The sequence below is a fragment of the Camelus bactrianus genome, chromosome 16, assembly GCF_048773025.1.
Source record: "Camelus bactrianus isolate YW-2024 breed Bactrian camel chromosome 16, ASM4877302v1, whole genome shotgun sequence".
Taxonomy (NCBI): domain Eukaryota; kingdom Metazoa; phylum Chordata; class Mammalia; order Artiodactyla; family Camelidae; genus Camelus; species Camelus bactrianus.
Window position 1 is genome coordinate 29,103,744 of NC_133554.1, and position 18,627 is coordinate 29,122,370.

General features: G+C 56.5%; 1 protein-coding gene across 14 annotated transcripts in view; it reads left to right on the forward strand.

Annotated features, from left to right (window-relative positions):
* Positions 1-12,873, forward strand: part of CACNA1G (calcium voltage-gated channel subunit alpha1 G) — a 66,360-nt gene extending 53,487 nt beyond the window's left edge. For 9 of the 14 annotated variants that reach the window (XM_074342801.1, XM_074342799.1, XM_074342802.1 and 6 more), the window contains 10 exons: positions 1,956-2,107; positions 2,861-2,970; positions 3,690-3,823; positions 4,124-4,194; positions 4,327-4,405; positions 4,500-4,621; positions 4,973-5,326; positions 9,957-10,134; positions 10,466-10,635; positions 11,816-12,873. In XM_074342801.1, the coding sequence (XP_074198902.1) occupies positions 1,956-2,107; positions 2,861-2,970; positions 3,690-3,823; positions 4,124-4,194; positions 4,327-4,405; positions 4,500-4,621; positions 4,973-5,326; positions 9,957-10,134; positions 10,466-10,635; positions 11,816-12,550 (2,105 nt within the window). In that variant the 3' untranslated portion in view covers positions 12,551-12,873. Of the gene's footprint in view, positions 1-1,955; positions 2,108-2,860; positions 2,971-3,689; positions 3,824-4,123; positions 4,195-4,326; positions 4,406-4,499; positions 4,622-4,972; positions 5,327-6,053; positions 6,198-8,134; positions 8,270-9,956; positions 10,135-10,465; positions 10,636-11,815 lie in introns of all 14 variants that reach the window. The other 5 variants (XM_074342795.1, XM_074342794.1, XM_074342797.1 and 2 more) reach the window with 3 other exon arrangements.
* Positions 12,874-18,627: the final 5,754 nt, after the last annotated feature.

An 18,627-nucleotide genomic window follows, 5' to 3' on the forward strand; every position in this document is an offset into this window, starting at 1 on the left:
CCTTGGCACCTGTTGGTCTGGGGTTGGGGCTGGGCGTGGAGAGGCATTTGTACAGACCTCAAGGTCCTGGGACTGGTCACAGATGCCCTGTCTCAGTCGTCCTGCTCCCACCTTCCCTCTGGGCCACTAGGAGGAGGGTCCCTGGCTGAATTCCAGTCCGTGTGCCCCCAGACTTCCAGAGCGAGGCCCGGAGGTGGAGGCAGCAGCTCCATTTGGCCTGGGGCTGCCTACACAGTCAGACTGGGGTGAAGGGGAGGGGGGACTCTCCCAATCTCTCCTCTGCATTGTCTCAGCTAATAATGGGGCTAATAAGGAGCCGCTTTTTCTAACCTAATTGTATTCAAACATTTTAGTTAATTCTCCATTCGTATTTTAGCATAATGGGATCTGGTGCTCTCGGCACTTATGGAGATTAATGCAGAGACAGAGCTCTGGCTGCTAAGGCAACGCTGGGCGACTAGCGCCCTCTGGTTCCTGTGGGTACTGAAGGAAGGAAGAGGCTGGCTCGCCTGGTCCACCCTCCGTGATCGCATCACCTTGTGGATGACCCGGGGCCTCATGTTGTCCCCTGTCCCCGGCCTCTCCTTGCCCATCCTTCTGGGGGCCGGGAGGGCCACCTGAGCAAACAAAGCCACAGTTGGCTGGCCTATCTCTGAGGAGAAAACGTTGGCCTAAGGCACCCTGTGGTGCACCAGAACGTTCGGGACTTTCTGCCTCTTGGTTATCCACACCTCAGGGCGGATGCTGGAGGGTGGCATCTGGAGAGGCTGAACATGCAGCTCTTGGGCACTCTTCTTCCTTCGGCCTTTGGTGGGGGCCCACCCCAGGCCACCCCTTGCCTCAGTCTACCTCTCTGTTAAATAGTCCTCTGCATGGGAAAAGGACAGTTATGTCTAAGCTGGCCTGAGCCCAAAGCTTCCTGCTGCCCCTGGCACAGGCCTCGGAGGCTGCAGCCCTGGCTGGCTGGCTTCCGCCCTAGACTTCCTGAGGGGGAAGGGCTGTCTGGGACCTGAGGCTGCCCCAAGCCTCCCCATGGGGAGCCTCTTCTTTCTTTGTGGTTGCCTGGGGGCCCAATCTGTCAACCACCTCTGATGACATGTATCCCCAACTTGGCCCGGCCTTTCCTCATGCCTGGAGGAGGAGCCCCCTGCAATCTCCTGCCCCCAGATTCAGTCTGCCTGCTTTGTAGGCCAACCTTCTGGCACTGTGCTTTTTAGAACTAAGTGGTTCACTAATTACAAGAGCGATGTGATGCCGCTGACAGATCTCAGACAGTGCTTCCAGCCCAGCCTGCAGGTGAAGCTGCCCTGGCCCCCAGGAGCAGGCCGGGCACTGCCTCATTAGAAACTAGGTGAGCCCTTCAGGTGGGGCAGAGCAGAGCCTTCTGCCCTTCTCCACATGAGGGTTCAGGAGGCCCAGGCCCTGCCCCCCCCCGGAGCCCCTCTGAGTGGGTCAGTGCAGCCAGCCAAGAAGATGTCCAATTTCCAGTCTCCGGTTTTATCTCCACATCCCAGCTCTGTGTAATCTCCTCTGCTCCCCTCGAGAGGCTGTCCCATTGATGCAGCTTCCTCTGAGCCCGATAAGACCGGTTGCTTTTCATTGTATTGATCTGGCCTTGCTGCAGAACACTGAGCAGAGGGTGTCATGAGGGGCTGGTGGGTTTTGGAGGCTGCCTCAGGGAGGGAGCTCACCTGGTGTCTAATGTGGGTGGGGAGCTCTGCATGTCCTGACTTCTTCTGTGCCCAACTGCAGCCAGTAGAACAGATGCTTGGAGGGGAGACACCGAGAGAGCTGCCCCCGCCCAAAAAGGGCAGTGTGTGGAGGATGAGGATGCTGATGACGCTGGAATGTTTCAGCTCTGGCATTAGAGGCTAGTGGCTGTGAGGGACTGTGGGTGGAGGGGGCACAGGGGACAGGGGCCTGATGGATGCTCTGTTCTTCCCCTGCCCCACCAGAAGCCCAGTGCAAACCCTACTACTCGGACTACTCCCGCTTCCGGCTCCTCGTCCACCACTTGTGCACCAGCCACTACCTGGATCTCTTCATCACGGGTGTCATCGGGCTGAATGTGGTCACCATGGCCATGGAGCACTACCAGCAGCCCCAGGTAGGAGCGAATGCCTGGCTGTCTAGGCCCCATTTCCAGCCATAAGACTACTGGGTGAAGCCAACCCAGCCTGAGCCAGGGCACCTCAGGTGAGTGCTGGATGCCTAATGTGGGGGGGGGGGGGCTTCTTGTACCCCTTGCAGTGACCTCTGGAGGTGAGTCTCATCTTGATTTTACAGATGAGGACACTGAGGCTCAGAGAGATTACTTGGCTGGACCAAGGTCACACAGCTAGGAAGCAGAGGAGCTGGTTTCTTCACCTAGCAGATATTTATTGAGTGCCTACTCTGTGCTGGGCTCTGGACCTTGGAGGGTAAAGAAGTCAGGCCATTACCTGCCCTTCTGGAGTTTAGATTCCAGTGAAAGTCCAGCTCCAGACCTCACCTATGATCTTACCACTTTGCAAATCAGCCTCAGTCAGCTGTCCTCCAGAGCTCAGTTTTCCTATCTGAATTGGTAATGTACAAGGCCTAGCTTTCTAGTCTTTCTAGCTTTCTGTGCCTTCCAGCACATTCACATATGATCTCCTCACCATCCGTCAAGGAGAGAGATCCTTTATCACAAAGTTTGTTTCATGCATATGAATGAGAACTCTACTCTCTCCTAGAGTGGTGGCCATTATGGAGGGAACAGAGAACAAAGGTGCCCTTAGACTCACCCTGTCTCCCAGATCTGGGAGGTTTGATAGAGGGGTGGGGCAGGCATTGTCCCTGGGCCTTAAGAGACCCTGCATCTTGCCCCTATCCCTGCCAGATCCTGGATGAGGCTCTGAAGATCTGCAACTACATCTTCACCGTCATCTTCGTCTTGGAGTCAGTTTTCAAACTGGTAGCCTTTGGCTTTCGAAGGTTCTTCCAGGACAGGTAACAGAGAGGGGAGGGGAGTCAGGGAGCAGGTGAAAGGGCGTGTCTCCTGGGGAAATACCGGGAGGATCTAGTGCCTGAAGACTTTTCTTGACTCCTGAGGTTTAGCCTCCTTTCCAGGACCCACCCAGGGCTGATGGTGCGGTGGGGCTGGGGGAGCATCCAGGGTCTGGGAGATGGGAGGGGAGGGGGGAAGGTTGGCAAAACAGGGCCTGGGGGACATTGGCAGCTGGACATCAGTACGGTCTAGACTGGAGCCAGACTGCCTGGACCAGATTTGAATCCTGGTTTCACCATTTAGAAGCTAGTCATTTTGGGTAAGTTATTTAATCTCTTTGTGCCCCAGTTTCCTCATCTGTAAAATGGGATGTAATAACAGTATCCACATCACAGAGTTGTGATGAAGATTATGAGTTTCTAGTGGTTAAGCCCTTCAATTAGTGCTTGGCACAAAGCAAATACTATATAAGAGCTGAATAAAAAAGCAAATGAATACAAATGAGCAGCAGAGGCCCTCAAGCTAAAGTCCTAGTCCTACCTGTGCCCCCAGCTGTCTGTGTGACCACAGATAAGGCATGCCTTCTCTGCAGGATGCGAAGGCTGGACCCGCTGACCTCTGCCCTCCTTTCTGTGGCTGAGAATGTGCCACCTCTGTTGCACAACTGCCCCCCCCCCCCATGCAGTGCCCCTCCTCAGGGAGTTGTGTCCTGGGCTTTCAGGTGGAACCAGCTGGACCTGGCCATTGTGCTGCTGTCCATCATGGGCATCACGCTGGAGGAGATCGAGGTCAATGCCTCGCTGCCCATCAACCCCACCATTATCCGAATCATGAGGGTGCTGCGTATCGCCCGAGGTCAGTGCCAAGCTGAGCTCGCATGGCCACCCTCCCAGGGTGACCTGTCCAGAGGGAGACAGCAGGGGTCAGCTCTGTCACTGGCTAGGGACTAGGTGGGTGTGGGTGCCTGTGAGCCTCTTTCTTTCAGCCTCTGCCGAAGGGGAAAGCTGGGGGCTGGGCCGAGGGTGGGGGTGAAGCCATGGCAGCCTGGCTGGCTGGGGCTGGTCATCCCACCAGCCCTAGCCCCGGCCCTGGCTTCACTAGCTGTGTGACCTGGGACCCAGTGGGGCCAGCTCACAACATTGTCCTGTTCTGCAGTGCTAAAGCTGCTGAAGATGGCTGTGGGCATGCGGGCGCTGCTGGACACAGTGATGCAGGCCCTGCCCCAGGTAGCTGGGGGGTGGGGTGGGTGGAAAGGGTTCTTTTGGGAAGGAGAGGGTACTCTCCAAAGGGGCGGAGGGTCAGGGAAGCTGGCCGGAAGATCCAGTTGCACCTTTTCCATTTCTTTTCCTCTTTTCCAGGTGGGGAACCTGGGACTTCTCTTCATGTTGTTGTTTTTCATCTTTGCAGCTCTGGGCGTGGAGCTCTTTGGAGACCTAGGTGAGTTGGGGTAGGGCGGGCAGAGGAGGCAGGGCTGGAGATCCAGGGTCTCCTAGACTGACTGGAGCCTCTCTGCCCTCCCCCACTCCTCCAGAGTGTGACGAGACACACCCATGTGAGGGCCTGGGCCGGCATGCCACCTTTCGGAACTTTGGCATGGCCTTCTTGACCCTCTTCCGAGTCTCCACAGGTGACAACTGGAATGGCATTATGAAGGTGAGAGCCCACCACAGTGGGGTTTCTCCCAGGGCTGGCTCAGGCCCCGTGGAGACAGCCCCACTTCTTGAGCCAAGATTCTTTGTCTCAAGATGAATTGGATGTGAATAAAAGCATGTAACCTTCTATCCCCCAGGCCCGAACACTCTAGAACTACCTCTCCCCAGGACATGCTCTGACTCACACTTCCCAAGACAGTGTCTAGTGTTCTTCTGCCCCCAAGACACCGTAATTCCCTCCTCCTGCCCTTCCTTCTCCGCCTGCAGCACGCTGTGATACCAGCGACCCGATTTCCCCTGACGGCTCCTTCCGCTGTCTTCCCAGCCTCATCTCTCTGACCTGCCTCTCCAGGACACCCTCCGGGACTGCGACCAGGAGTCCACCTGCTACAACACAGTCATCTCCCCCATCTACTTCGTGTCCTTCGTGCTGACAGCCCAGTTTGTGCTGGTCAACGTGGTGATTGCTGTGCTGATGAAGCACCTGGAGGAGAGCAACAAGGAGGCCAAGGAGGAGGCCGAGCTGGAGGCTGAGCTGGAGCTGGAGATGAAGACACTCAGCCCACAGCCCCGCTCGCCGCTGGGCAGCCCCTTCCTCTGGCCTGGGGTCGAGGGCCCCGACAGCCCCGGCAGCCCCAAGCCTGGGGCTCCACACAGTGTGGCCCATGCCGGAGCAGCCTCCCACTTCTCCCTGGAGCACTCCATGGTGAGCAAACACCCACCTATGCCTTGAGGGGGTGTGGGCCTCAGACGGGAGGCACGGGTGGTGTACAGGGAGTGGGCAGCAAGCAGACCCTAGGGCTCCTCCTCAATTGTTCTGACCGTCCTGCCTGGATGAAGAGAGGTGACCCAGGCCACTGCCCGTCCCCAGAGATGGCTGCCCACACCTGAGGCAAGGGGCCACCCCAGTAGGCTGCTGGCATACATGCTGGCTCATCCGTCCTTTGTGCCTCCAGCCTGGCCTGGACTCCCCTTCCTGGCTCTTAGGTTCAAGGGTGTTTTCTGTTTCCTTCCTGTTTCTTTATTACCCTTGCCCGATTGCCAAACCTCTCTCCTTCCCCACCCTTCAACCTGCCTGATTCCGTATCTCGATCTTTTTTTCCTGATCTACACCTGTCACCTTTTCCTTTCCTTTTCCCTCTCTCCCTATGGGCTCTTCTCATCCTCTGTCTCCCATCTCTCCTTCCTTCTCCCACATCTCTCTCTTCCCCACTTCCCCGTCCCCTTCTCTTTCTCTCCTTGTCGCTCTGTGTGTGTGTGTGTGTGTGTGTGTTTATATGTGCGTGCGTGAGCACACATGTGTGTGACCTCTTCTTTCTGCTCTATGTCTCTGTGCCTCTTCTCAATCCCCTGCCACCACACTTCCCATCACTGCTCCTCTGATCCCTGCTCCCCTGACTCTCTGGCTCCCCTTATGGGCTGGTCCTCCCCAGGACAGACAGCTGTTTGACACCATATCCCTGCTGATCCAGGGCTCCCTGGACGGGGAGCTGAAGCTGATGGACGAGCTGGCAGGCTCAGGGGGCCAGCCCTCTGCCTTCCCTCCTGCCCGCAGCCCGGGCGGCTCCGACCCACAGGTTACTGTGTCCCCGTGCTGTGCCCCTTCCCCTGACTGTGCTGGGCTGTGCCATGCTGTGCCATGCTTCTGGGGAGGAGGGTGTTTCCTGCCCACTGGGTATCTGGGGAGAGAACAGCCTCAGGGCCTCAGTTGAGCTTTGGGCTTGGCAGGAGGCAGCCAGGGGTTCTTCAGGCTGAGATCAACCTCTGGAACATGCAGTTGGAAGGTAGGGATGCTGAGATTGCACTTCTGAGGGAGAAGGATAGGTGGAGGAGGGGTTTGGAGAGGGCACTTGTAAGAAAGAACCTGAAAGGGAAGAGGATGGAGCAGAACACAAGTTGGCAGTGGGACCTTAGCGGGTGCAGGAAGTGTGGTCCAGACCCAGGGGAGAGGTGCTTCGGGAGAGAGTGCAGGTGGCCAGAGACCCACTGAGGGACATATCTTAGGTCACAGTCTGCTTCTTTCCTGTATCCAGCACCCTCCCGCAAGTCCTCTGTTTGGTGGCTTTTTAGGCCACGAAACCCAATGGGCGCAATGGGTGCTGTCAGTAGCCAGTGGCTTCTGACCTGGTCCTGAGAAGGAATAGAGGGCTCCAGCTGGGACGGTTCTGGTGACCTCTGGGTGAAATAGGACTTAGCTTCCTCCCCAGGCCCAGTCCCCTCCCACAGCACTACATGTGTTTCTCCCCCAGTCCCATCTAAATAAACATGGTCTTCTGCTTTCTAGGGTCCTCCTGCCCTCCTCTTCTCCCCTTGCCACCTGTCTGGCTCCTGTGACCCCCTGTACTTGGAGGTGCACTCTACCACCCCCCCTCCTAGGTCAGGGGCTGCAGGAAAGCCCCCAGCAGACCCAGAGTGGAAGCAGGGAGACAGGTGTCAGCTGGAGATAGAAAGCCTAGTGCCCCACAGGCCATGGCGGGTGACAGGGGGGAAAGTGGGCTCCCAGTACCTGGGACGTCTGTAGCCTGACCCAAAGAAATGGACACTGACCCTTAAATAGGAAGGGAACTTGCCTTGAGTGTTCCTGATCTCTTGTTGGAATTCAGTCTCAGATAGGATCTAGGGGCCTGAACCTGGCAATGACCTAGAATGATCAGTGGGAGAGTGAGTCCCTTCCTGAGGCCTCCCATCCTGAAGGAGGCTTATGGGGAAGGGGCTGGTGGGGAGGAGGATGTCATGAGAAGGTGACCAGCTCATCTGGGAGGCACGGCACCCCCACCCCCACCCCTTAGGGTCCGTAGGCACTGAAGCCCTGCTGCAGATCCCAGGTGAGCCAGCCAGATTGTGTGGTGGCCCACCTGAGTGTGCCCAGTTCAGGCCAGTGGGAGGAGAGCCTCTCCCAAAACCTAAGCTGGAGAGGACAGGCGGAGGAGGGCCCAGGAGGGAAGACGCTGGAATCTGGGGGCAGGCCAAGCCTGCTAGGCTTTCAGAAGCAGAGAGAATAGGCAGAAAGCAGTTGTCAGGTTGGCAGCTTTGTCCCCAGTGCCCCCCACGCCGCTCTGTCTGTGCTGGGAGCAGAGAGCAGAAAGGCGCTTTGCAGGCCTTTCTTCATTTTTTTTTTTTTTTTTTTTTCTGGTATCTCTCTGAGAATCAGAATCCCTCCCCGCTCCCTGCTTCCTCCCTGGGTGGTGGTGGTGTGGGAGGGGCTGCTAAGGTTCCTGGGCATCTTTAGAACGTGTTCCTGTGTCTCCTCGCTTTTGTCGGTGTTTGCTCCGGCTCTTTGGTGCCTGCGCAGCCTCTCTGATCAGAGCGGGGGTTTGAAGGGGCGGGGGGGCGCTCTCAGTTTTCTTGAAAATGGTTGGGGAGAGAGAAGGGAGGCCTTTTCTCCTTATGCTTTGTGAAAGGGAGAAAGGGGGGCTCTGTGTGTGTGTGTGTGCGTGTGCATGTGTGTGCCTGCACACGCAAGAGTGTGCACTGTCCTGGTTTCTTATGCCTGATCATCTCTCTCCCTGTCTAGATCCCTCTAGCTGAGATGGAGGCTCTGTCTCTGACGTCAGAGATTGTGTCTGAACCGTCCTGCTCTCTAGCTCTGACGGATGACTCTTTGCCTGATGACACTCACACACCCTTACTTAGTGCCCTGGAGAGCAATGTACATACACACAGCCCCTCACTGCCCTCCCCAGCCTCCCCAGGGGCCGGGCTGGCTGCAGGGCTCCAGACCCCTCCCCTTGTCTCACGCTGCCGCCAGGCCCCACCAGGCCCCACCCAGAGGCGGCACTTAGTGCCCAGGCTCTGCTAGGTCCTTCACATCCCCCACAGTGGACAAAAAACTTGGGTAAGATTAAATTGGGGCCTTTCCCAGAAGGGCCCGGGGCGGCAGTCGTGAAAGAGTTCATCCAGCCACCCAGGAGTGACACAACTCAAAACAGAGGTGTCATCAGGCAGCTGACCAAAAGGCCTGCCTGGGTATGGAGTCAGTCTCTGTATCTGGAGCCCTGTGCAAGCCAGCCCTCCCACTCCTCGCACCCCTCCTTCCCACCTGCCCCCAACATGAGCCATTCACCACCATACAGCGGGTGAGAGCCACATCTCTGCTGCCACCACCATGCCCTTCTCCACATGAGGGCCGTCCCTGTCTCCCCGTCACTGTCCCTGTGTGTCCCCATGTCCTGGGGGGCTTCTTTGTGTTCTGACAGCTTCTCCACCCTTGCCTGGCTCCCCATCCCCTTCTGACTGTGAGCAGCCCCCTCCTCCCTGCCTTTCCCCTCCTCTTGGGGCTTAAGAAGGTCCCTTCGTCACAGCAGGACTGCTGGAGCAGTGCCCTGACCATAGGCTAGGGGTCCCCGGGGTTCTTGGAGTGACTGGCAGAAGTGGGGCTGAGAGAGGAAGCAAAGGACCCAGACTGCTTCCTGGCACGGCCATGCTTAGGCCAGCTGGGGCTGCTTAACTGACTGGGCCCACATGGGGACAGGAACCTCTAAACTCTCTTAGAACTAGGAACGAACAGGGTGACGGAGAAATCTCTTGGGAACAAACCTTCTCTCCCTCCAAGCTAATTACTGCCTTTCTTTGAAATAGATTAAAAAACCCACTCCCATCCCCAGTCTGCCCACCTGAGTTCATGGTACCCAGGCCTTGCTCCCCACCCACTACTGCCAAGGTCACTGTGTAATTAAAAGTGGGGTGGTATAGACAGGTGGGTGAGCCAGCTGTGACATCCCCTTAGTGTTCATCTGTCATTCAGCTCACATTAACCCAGCCTTTGTCCAGTGCTGGGTGCTGGGGCTGCCTTAAAAAACTAGATGGTAAAATAGCCTCCTTCCTGCAGGCATCCCCAGGCTGCCTGGTCCCCTGCGCATTGGGAAGGTCCTCCCCCACTCCCCGATCCCCCAACGGCCCCAGCACAGCAATTGGGATGGGGGTGCTGCTGTTAGCTTTTAACTTTTCTCTGTGCAGTTTCAGAGCATCTCAAGGGGGCCTTGAGAATGAGCTCTTGGACTACCTGCAGGGCTGGGGGCTGGGGGCTGCTCCCTTCCACTGGGTACCTCCTTACCCCTCCGCCATCCCCGCTGGGAAGCTCCAAGGTGATGCAGTACCAATAGTTTCCTGGGGGCAGGGCGTCCTCTCATCCCCTTCCTCCCTGTGTATAGAGGGCTCATCCATGTGTCCGTTCCTTCTCCCTGGCCACACTCATCCCATCACCACCTTGTCCAGGGAAGGGATGGGGGCCAGGGCTGGTGGGGGGTGGCTTCTGGTTTCTGTCGTCCAGCTCTGCCTCAGTAACCAAAGCTGGATGCCTCCTCTTCCTCCCACCTCCCACCTCGTTCCTTTTGCAGATGGAGTCCCATCCTGAGGAGGTGACCCTCATGTTGGGACCAGATCTGCTGACTGTGAGGAAGTCTGGGGTCAGCCGAACGCACTCTCTGCCCAATGACAGCTACATGTGCCGGGATGGGAGCGTTGCCGAGGGGTCCCTGGGACACAGGGGCTGGGGGCTCCCCAAAGCTCAGTCAGGTACCAAGGCTGGGGGCAAGCCAGCTCGACTCACACCAGGAGACCCGTCTTTGCCTAAACCCAGTCCTGACTTCAGGACGTGGGGGTAACTGAGGCAGGCAAAGAGGCCTCTCCTACCTCTGAGGAGCCCCCATCTTGACGAGGTCACCCAGCCCCTGCCTGAGGGAGCCCCCAGCCTCAGGGGAGTGGCCTTCAATCCAGGGTCGGGTGGTGTGGTGAGGGTAGAGGCTCTGATGGGGGAGAGAGGGGCCGGGAGGGACTCGGGAGGGACTCAGGTGGGAGCCAGCTCAGCCCACTCTCCAGTTCTACTCTCTCCTCCCCTCCCCGCCAGGCTCCGTCTTGTCCGTTCACTCCCAGCCAGCAGACACCAGCTACATCCTGCAGCTTCCCAAAGATGCACCCCACCTGCTCCAGCCCCACAGTGCTCCCACGTGGGGCACCATCCCCAAACTGCCCCCACCAGGCCGCTCCCCTTTGGCCCAGAGGCCACTCAGGCGCCAGGTGAGCAGGTGTGGAGGGTGGGCATGGGCCCAGGGGCTGGCCTCTCTGCTGAGAATCCTAGGCTGTTGGTGATGACCAGGATGGCCACTTTCATTCTCCCAGTAAATACTGATTGTGTGCCAATGATGTGCCAGGCTGAGTTTGAGATACCAGGGACACAATTCCGGGCAAAGCAGAAGTGGTCTGTGCCCTCTTGGAGTTTGCACCCCCTCTCCTGTTTCACTGAAGGGGCCTGGGGACCAAAGGAGGTCATGCTTGCCCAGGGGCACATGGCAGATTAATAGGTAGAACCTGGCCCAGTCTCTGGACTCCCTTTCCGTAGCCCAGAGCTGTCTCCCTGTCTTCTTCACTGGTAAACCTAACTAAGGAGTACAAGGCATGTTTTAGGTGTCTCCACTATTGACCAAGCCCAGGGCCCACCTTCCAGAGCCCACACTCCAAGAGCACAGAGCAGAGGCTCATGTAGCCAGGTGACACTTCTCTGTCCCCACTGGGACAAGGCCACTGCCCATGCTGTGTGTGCCTTATGTGTGAGGATGGCCTCACAAGAATCTGCCCAACCTGGCACGTTTGGGGAGCAGGCACCAATCTCGTCCATTCTGCAAATATTCACTGAGCAGCCTCTGTGTCCAGGTACCAGGGACATGGACAAATGAGGTAGCCCCTGCCCTCTGGAGCTGGGGGTGCAACAGTGGAGACATATACCCCACCAGGTCATGACAGGTCACAGATGCATGGGTGCTCATGTGTGTGGTGCAGCAGGGAGCAGGGGAGGAGGGGGTCAGTTTTACTTGAGGGTGAAGACTGTCAGGTACTACATCACAGAGGACCTGAGCCCAAAAAGTTGAGGGGTACTTGCCATTCAGGAAGGGCATTTAAGGCCAAAGAAGTAAAGAGGCTGGGAAGCGTGAAGGAGCCAGCTGGGGAGCAGAGCTGGCCTAGGACTTTCTTGTATCCCAGGGGTTGGGAGCTGTAGAGAGCTATTCCTGCAGCCTTAGGGGTGGGAGAGGCATGGTGCACGTGGCCCCCACCTCTCAACAAGAGCAAATACTGGTACCCCTGCTTAGGGTGGTCCTGCAGCTCCATGGCGGGGGTTGGAGGGGGCTGCTTGACTTGCCAGTGGGACAGTTCATGGAGAAGAGGAAGCCTCTGGGCTAAGCCCTGCCCCCACCCCACACAGGCAGCAATAAGGACTGATTCCCTGGACGTCCAGGGCCTGGGCAGCAGGGAAGACCTGCTCTCAGAGGTGAGTGGGCCCTCCCCGCCTCTGGCCCGGGCCGCCCCGCTCTGGGGCCGCTCCAAAACCCAGGCGCCACAGCATTCCTGCAGCCAGAGCAAGATCTCGAAGCATATGCCCCCATCAGCCCCCTGCCCGGGCCCAGAACCCACCTGGGGCAAGGACCTACCAGAGACCAGAAGCAGCTTAGAGCTGGACACAGAGCTGAGCTGGATTTCAGGAGACCTCTTGCCTGGGGGCAGCCAGGAGGAACCCCCTTCCCCGCGGGACCTGAAGAAGTGCTTCAGCGTGGAGTCCCAGAGCGGCCCGCGCCGGCCCATGTCCTGGCTGGACGAGCAGAGGAGGCACTCCATCGCCGTCAGCTGCCTGGACAGCGGCTCCCAAGCCCGCCTGGGCCCCGGCCCCTCTAGCCTCGGGGCTCAGCCTCTTGGGGGACCTAGGAGTCGGCCCAAGAAGAAACTCAGCCCACCCAGTATCTCCATAGACCCCCCAGAGAGCCAGGGCCCTCGGCCCCCACCCAGCCCTGGCGTCTGCCTCCGCCGGAGGGCTCCGTCCAGCGACTCCAAGGATCCCTCGGCCTCCGGCGCTCCCGACAGCATGGCTGCCTCGCCTCCCCCAAAGAAAGACGTGCTGAGTCTCTCTGGTTTATCCTCTGACCCAGCAGAACTGGACCCCTAGTCCTGCCCTCCTCTCCCACTCACCTTTCTCCACTGGGTGCCAAATCCTAGCTCCTCCTCCTGGGCTATACTCCTAAACAAAGTTCCATATGGACACCAAGGAGGCGCTCCTCCCTGCCTCAGTGGCACTGAGCACCGGCAAGCAGATCTTCTAGAGAGTTCAAAGCAGCCGCCCTGGCCATCCTGGCCACCCTGGCTCCCGGCAGAAAGAGAGTGGCCCAGTGGAGCTGAGGTTCCCGACACCAGGAGCTGTTGGGAGAAAGCAATACGTTTGTGCAGAATCTCTATGTATATTCTATTTTATTAAATTAATTGAATCTAGTATTTGCGGGATGTACGACATTTTGTGACTGAAGAGACTTGTTTCCTTCTACTTTTATGTGTCTCAGAATATTTTTGAGGCGAAGGCGTCTGTCTCTTGGCTATTTTAACCTAAAATAACTAGTCTAGTTATATTCCTTCTTCTTGCAAAGCACAAGCTGGGACCGAGAGTGCATTACAGCCCTGACGGAGGCCCATCTTCAGTGGAGAGCGAGAACCATTTTGGAAACTGTAATGTAACTTATTTTTTCCTTTAACCTCGTCATCATTTTCTGTAGGAAAAAAAAAGAGAAAAAGAAAAAAATAAGATTTTACAAATGAAATGGAACCTTTTTATATATACCTACATACGTATCTATATCTATATCTATAATAAAGTAATTTTCCAAAATAAAAAGTTAATCACGATCCAGAGTAAAAGGGACAGAGTTAGGCATTTCCAGAAGGCATTGGAGAGAAATTCCTGGAGATGGGGAGTGGATGGTGGGGAGGGAAGGGGTCAAAGCTGCGTGTGTGTGTGTGTGTGTGTGTGTGTGTGTGTGTGTGTGCGCGCGCGCGCGCTTGCGCGTGCCTGAGAGAGGGAGAGGGAGAGAGATCCTACACACCTCTCCCTTGTAGCCTTGCCTCCCAGGGCTGAGGGAAGAGAGAAGCCCCTCTCCTGGGTGGAAGGCTGGACAAGCAGGGTCTACTCCCTCTTCTATCAAAGCTTTATCTCTTCCCGTTAGCCAAGCAGCTCTGTGAATGTGAGTAATTCCAGATTAACTCTTATTTCTGCTGACAGCTATCAGCCGTGCATTGAAAGCTGGAAATTGGCATAATGAGGCTGTTTTGGTTAATGGGGCCGACTGAGGCTAGGGGAGGCGCCTCAGCTGCTGCAGTAGGGATTCGGGGCGGGCGGGGTTGTAGGGGGTGCAAACGCTTCTGGGTTTTCTTTCTCAGGCTTCATTCAGCCTGGGTAACCTGAGCGGTCAGGGCTTTAGCCTTCTGCCTTGGAAGGGCTCACTGACTGGCCCTGTGGGAGCTGCCCCATCAGGGCTGGCAGTGGAATTAAGCTGTACAAACAGAGCAGGCTGGTCCCTCCGGAGACGGAGGGGGCCAGGGCCGGGACCTCCAGGTGGAGTTGGTAGGGTTGGGCAGCTAGGCTGCTGAGTGGAGAGCTGGCCCCCTGGGGGGTGATGAACGAGCCCCGAGCCCCGGCAAGGAGTTTACACGGTCTGCTGCTGCCTGCCCAGTGGGAGCCAGCAGAGGACGAAGGGGGCGAAGGCAGCTAGGCAGGCAGAGAGGAGGAAGGGGAGAGGAGGAGGGGCCAGTGACATGGCTGAGAACCTCCTTTCTGGTGCTCCCACGGGGAATGTTCTTTTGTCTGAAACTCTGGTGCCAAGACACAGTGCCATGTGCACCAATGACTAGCTTAGCCAGCCGGGCCCTGCCAGCACCCCTGAAGATCCCCAGCTCCACTTCCTTGAGCGTTGACTTTTGGACAGAAATGATACCACTCCCTGAGCAAACACCTGGGTTTATCCTCTTAGGGTACGCAATAGTGTGACACTCTTCCCTCTGGTCTCCTTGGGTGGCGAGATAGGGGTACATGTAGAAACTCCCTTTTAAAAAAATGTAAAAAAAGCAAAACTGCACAAAACTCCTAGAGTTTTGTCACCTGGGTCTGCAGATTAAGCTTTTATATTTTTGTAGCATTCTGTAGCTATATAGTCCCTAATGACAGTGGGAGATTTGGGGAAGCGTGCTCTGGAGTCTTCGTCTAATAGAGGACTCCGGGTCAAGGTGAAGCCAGACACCTGGGCTGCTACTCCCTCCCCTCAACCCCAGGCTTCCCACCCACCCCCGGCCCCAGGACCCCTCAGAGTCAAAGTGGATATTCTGGGGGAGAGAATTGTGGCCTCTCTCCCAACAATGTAAAATCTTTATCAGTGATGGAGACTATGTCTCATTAAAAGGGTTTTGAAGGGGGAATAATGATACTGCTGCATCCTATTAACAGTAGTAATAACAACGAGGATGCTAACCTCATGATGCTTGTCTGGTTGGTTCTTTGATTGTGGTCCAGGATAGACCGGGAATGGGGAGTGGAAGAGTCTGAAGGAGGCTGGGGTGGGGAGGGCCAGCAGGTCTTGGATTAGGGCCTCCAGGGCAGGGTTGAAACTGGCCAGGAGCTTCAGGCATGTGGGAGCTTTTGGAGGTAAGAGCATCTACCCTGGCACTTCTGCTCTCAGCCTTCTTTTTGTGGGTTCAGAGGAAATTGTGTTAACAGTTGCAAGCCCCCACCTTGGGCTTGGCTGCTTCTGTTTCCTCTCCCCCAAGACTCCGGGAAAAGGTCTGTCTGGGGGCGGGGGCACTAGGAAGAGAAGCAAGCTGAGCTGGTGCTAAAAACAATCTGAGGCTCATCTGCAGTCTTTCACTTACTTCTCACAACACCCGAGCAAGGGAAGTAACAATTGCCATCATTTTTTCATGAGGTAATGCGTTCAGAAAGGTTAAGTGACAGACCCAAGATCACACAGCCAAGAAATGGCAGAGTTGAGATTTGATCTTTGATCTGGCCAACCTCCAGACCATTGGCTTCACACTATCCTAGCCTCTTTCCCACTGTGGAGGGTGTGAGGAGTTCTGATCACAAAATGACTTGCCAGGGAGGCCTTTTCCAAAGCAGTCACATTTGTGTTCATGGAAATGTACCGACAAGATCCCAGCTTGGTGTACTCAGAGGCTCAGAGGAGCCCACAGTCTCCCACCTTCTGTGGAGAGAGCGGTTTGACCCCAAGAGAAAGTGTTTCTCAGCTGCAGGTGCTTGCAAGGGCTGGCCAAGGCTGACTGCAATAACCCAGTTTCCCAGGCTCCACCTTTCCCTGGTGTAATGCTGCCCTTGAATCTCAAAGTACCTGTTCTCCTCCTCCTCTACCCATCCCTTCCTGTCCTCTCCCCTGCCCCACCCAGACCTCTCCCACTTTCCAAACGTTTTCACTTCCAACTTTACCCCTAATCCACACCCACGACAATCCACACCCCATAGCTTTGTCTCACCTTTCCTGTGTGGGGTTGGGGGGAGGGCCGGTGACAGCAGTGCAGTGAGGGCATCATCCACCAGGTGGCAGCACAAGGCACCATCACCTGATGCCACCTGGTGCCCCTTCTATAGAGGGACCTAGCCAGGGAGAGGACACCTTCTACAGACAAGTGCTATGTACAGCCCCCGAAGGAGGAGACAGGCTTGCAGGGCCCAACGAAGGATTTGTCTGTATGTGGAGAATCCCTGCGGCCCCTGGGGTGCCAAACCGTGGACCCCAGTGATCCCGGCCCACGGCCAGTGCACCATGACTAATCCAGGGCAGGGGTTGCCAAGAGGGGAATTAACTCTCAAAATCAATTTTAGTTGTGGGCTGGTGTCCTGCTCTGAGGGCACAGCAAGGCAGGTCAAGGAGGTGGTGGCTCCTGCAAATGCCCATGAGGGAATGCCACTAAGAACTTTGGAATGGCCTGCTCCAGGTGCGGAAGCTGCTGACTGTGGCCCACGGAGCTAATTAATTCTTCTTGCTTTGAAAAGTCCTGAAGCGGGCACAGCAGCCAGTGCCCACATGCCTGCCAAATCAGATCAAAGTGCACACAGGAGGTGGAGAGGCAGCCCTACGGAGGCCACAGGTGGGACCAGTGCAGCCCCCACAAGGCCGGGCTCTGGAGGAGAGAGCTGGAGTTTGGGAGCTGGAGGCTGATTTGCGGGTGCTCTCAGCCGTCCAGGAGCCACAGGGGCTAGAAGGAGCCAGGCAGTGTGTGGAGGGCAGAACTAGCAGCTCCACAGCCTTCTCCTTGTCTTGTCAGTTCCCACCTGACCCTCCCCATCACTCCCCCCTACTTGTTCTGCTTTCTTCTCTCTGCTGTCATTCCTGCTCAAAGCTGTACTTTGCAATTATCTTATCTTTCCATCTTTCTGCCAAGAAGTCCCCGATGCTGGGTTCCCCTGGGATGCTCACTGGTCGTGGGGAGAGGCAGCACACACTTGGTCCACCCTGCCTGGAGCTGCAGTCAGTTGGGGAGAGAGGATGGGGCTGGGGCCATTAAAGCTGGTGGAGGTTCGGTCCCTCTCTCTGCTACAGCCCAACCCACAGGCCCTTACTTATCCTCACAGGAGCCTCCAGCTGGAAACATCTTGGTTCTGAAAACTCAAAATCGGAGTGGACAAAGCTCACTGCTGGGACTAAACCTAGTGCTACAGTGCCCTCACTACTTATGACTTCGTCTAAGGACACAGGATGCTTGTTGAATCAGTCGACAAACATTTCCTGAAGACCAGCTTTGCCAGGCACTGTCCTGGGTGCTGAGAATATTGTGGTACATAAGACTTGGCCCTTATCCTTAAGATATCCGAAGTCTTTTGGGGGAGAAAAGCAAGACAATGAGTGAGTACAGCACAGGGAGGGAGGGCCGCGCAGAGGAAGGGTCCCTAGCCCAGGACTGAGGTGGGGGAGGTTCAAGGAACGCTGGGGAGGGATGAAAGGGGGGTGCTTGAGTAAAATCTTCAAGTAGAATCAAGTAAAATCTTGACTAGAGTTTGCCAGGTACAGAAAGGGAAGTAAGGCAGAGTGGGGAGAGTGTGCCAAACAGTCTTGAAGGTGGCGGGAGGCAGGACATGAGTGCAACAGCTAAGGATACAGGAAATGCATCCTGTCCAGAGGCTGCAGGGAAATAGCCCAGCATTCAGAAGACGTGGAGCTCATCCTGCCGCTGCCAGGATAAGACAACTCAGAGCCTCACTTTTCTTGCTCTAGTGAGAACAACCAAAACTGTAATGTCCTTGAATACTGCAGCTGTTATTCAAGGACTGCGTGAAGGGAGCCACATTCCAGGAGGGGTCAGGAGGGGCTAACTCCCAATGAATGCCTCAAGAGAGACGGGAGAAGGCAAGGATGGCCAGGTGTCCCACCACTATCGCAGGGGCTCCCACCTAACGCTGCAGGCTTGGGAAAGGCTCTTTAATGGCAAAATGAGACGGCCAGGGCCAAAGGGGAGGGTGCTCTAGCCCCAGGGCTGAAGACAGAACTCAAGAGTCCTGCCCCAAACTAGAGGAAGGGCTGAAGGAAGATTCGGGCTGCTCATCGCAGGAGCCTGGATCACCAGGGCAGGAAGACACCTTAGATGGCATCTTGTCCAAGTTGTTCAAGAAACTGAGTCCCAGAGACATCAAGGGACTTGTCACACAGTATACTAAAGGTTCTGCTCAAGGCGTGGAGGGGGTTTGAGGTGACTCAGTCGATCCCTGCCCTCAGGGACCTCTCAGACTGGCAGGGAAGACAGATTCTTCACAACTAAATATAACCCAAGGCACACTGTGACAAGAGTGCGAAAGCTCTGCAAAGTCTGGCTCGGAGACAGAGGAGTGGGGCAGAGAGACTGGGGTGGGGAGGGGTGCAGACAGGACTTGCCTAGTAGAGGGGGAGAGGCCCCTGGTCCCACTGACTGGGGAAGGGGGAGCCCTGTCCACCCTGCTCCCACCCCCTGGTAGCTCAGATCTCTGTTCTGATAGCCCAGGGCTGAAGGGACTTCTTTCTCGTGACTTCCTGCCTGCCCAGAGGGACAGGAGGTGGCTGCTCCTTCTGTGCTATCTTGCTGGCACCTACCCACACTGGCTGCTGAGCAGCCAAGCAAGAAAACACCTTCTCTTGAGAATAAGTGTCAGGGAAGGGGTCACCAGGGAACCTAGGCGGATCCTAGACAGGGACCAGCTTGAGAGGCAAGGGCAGGGGAGAG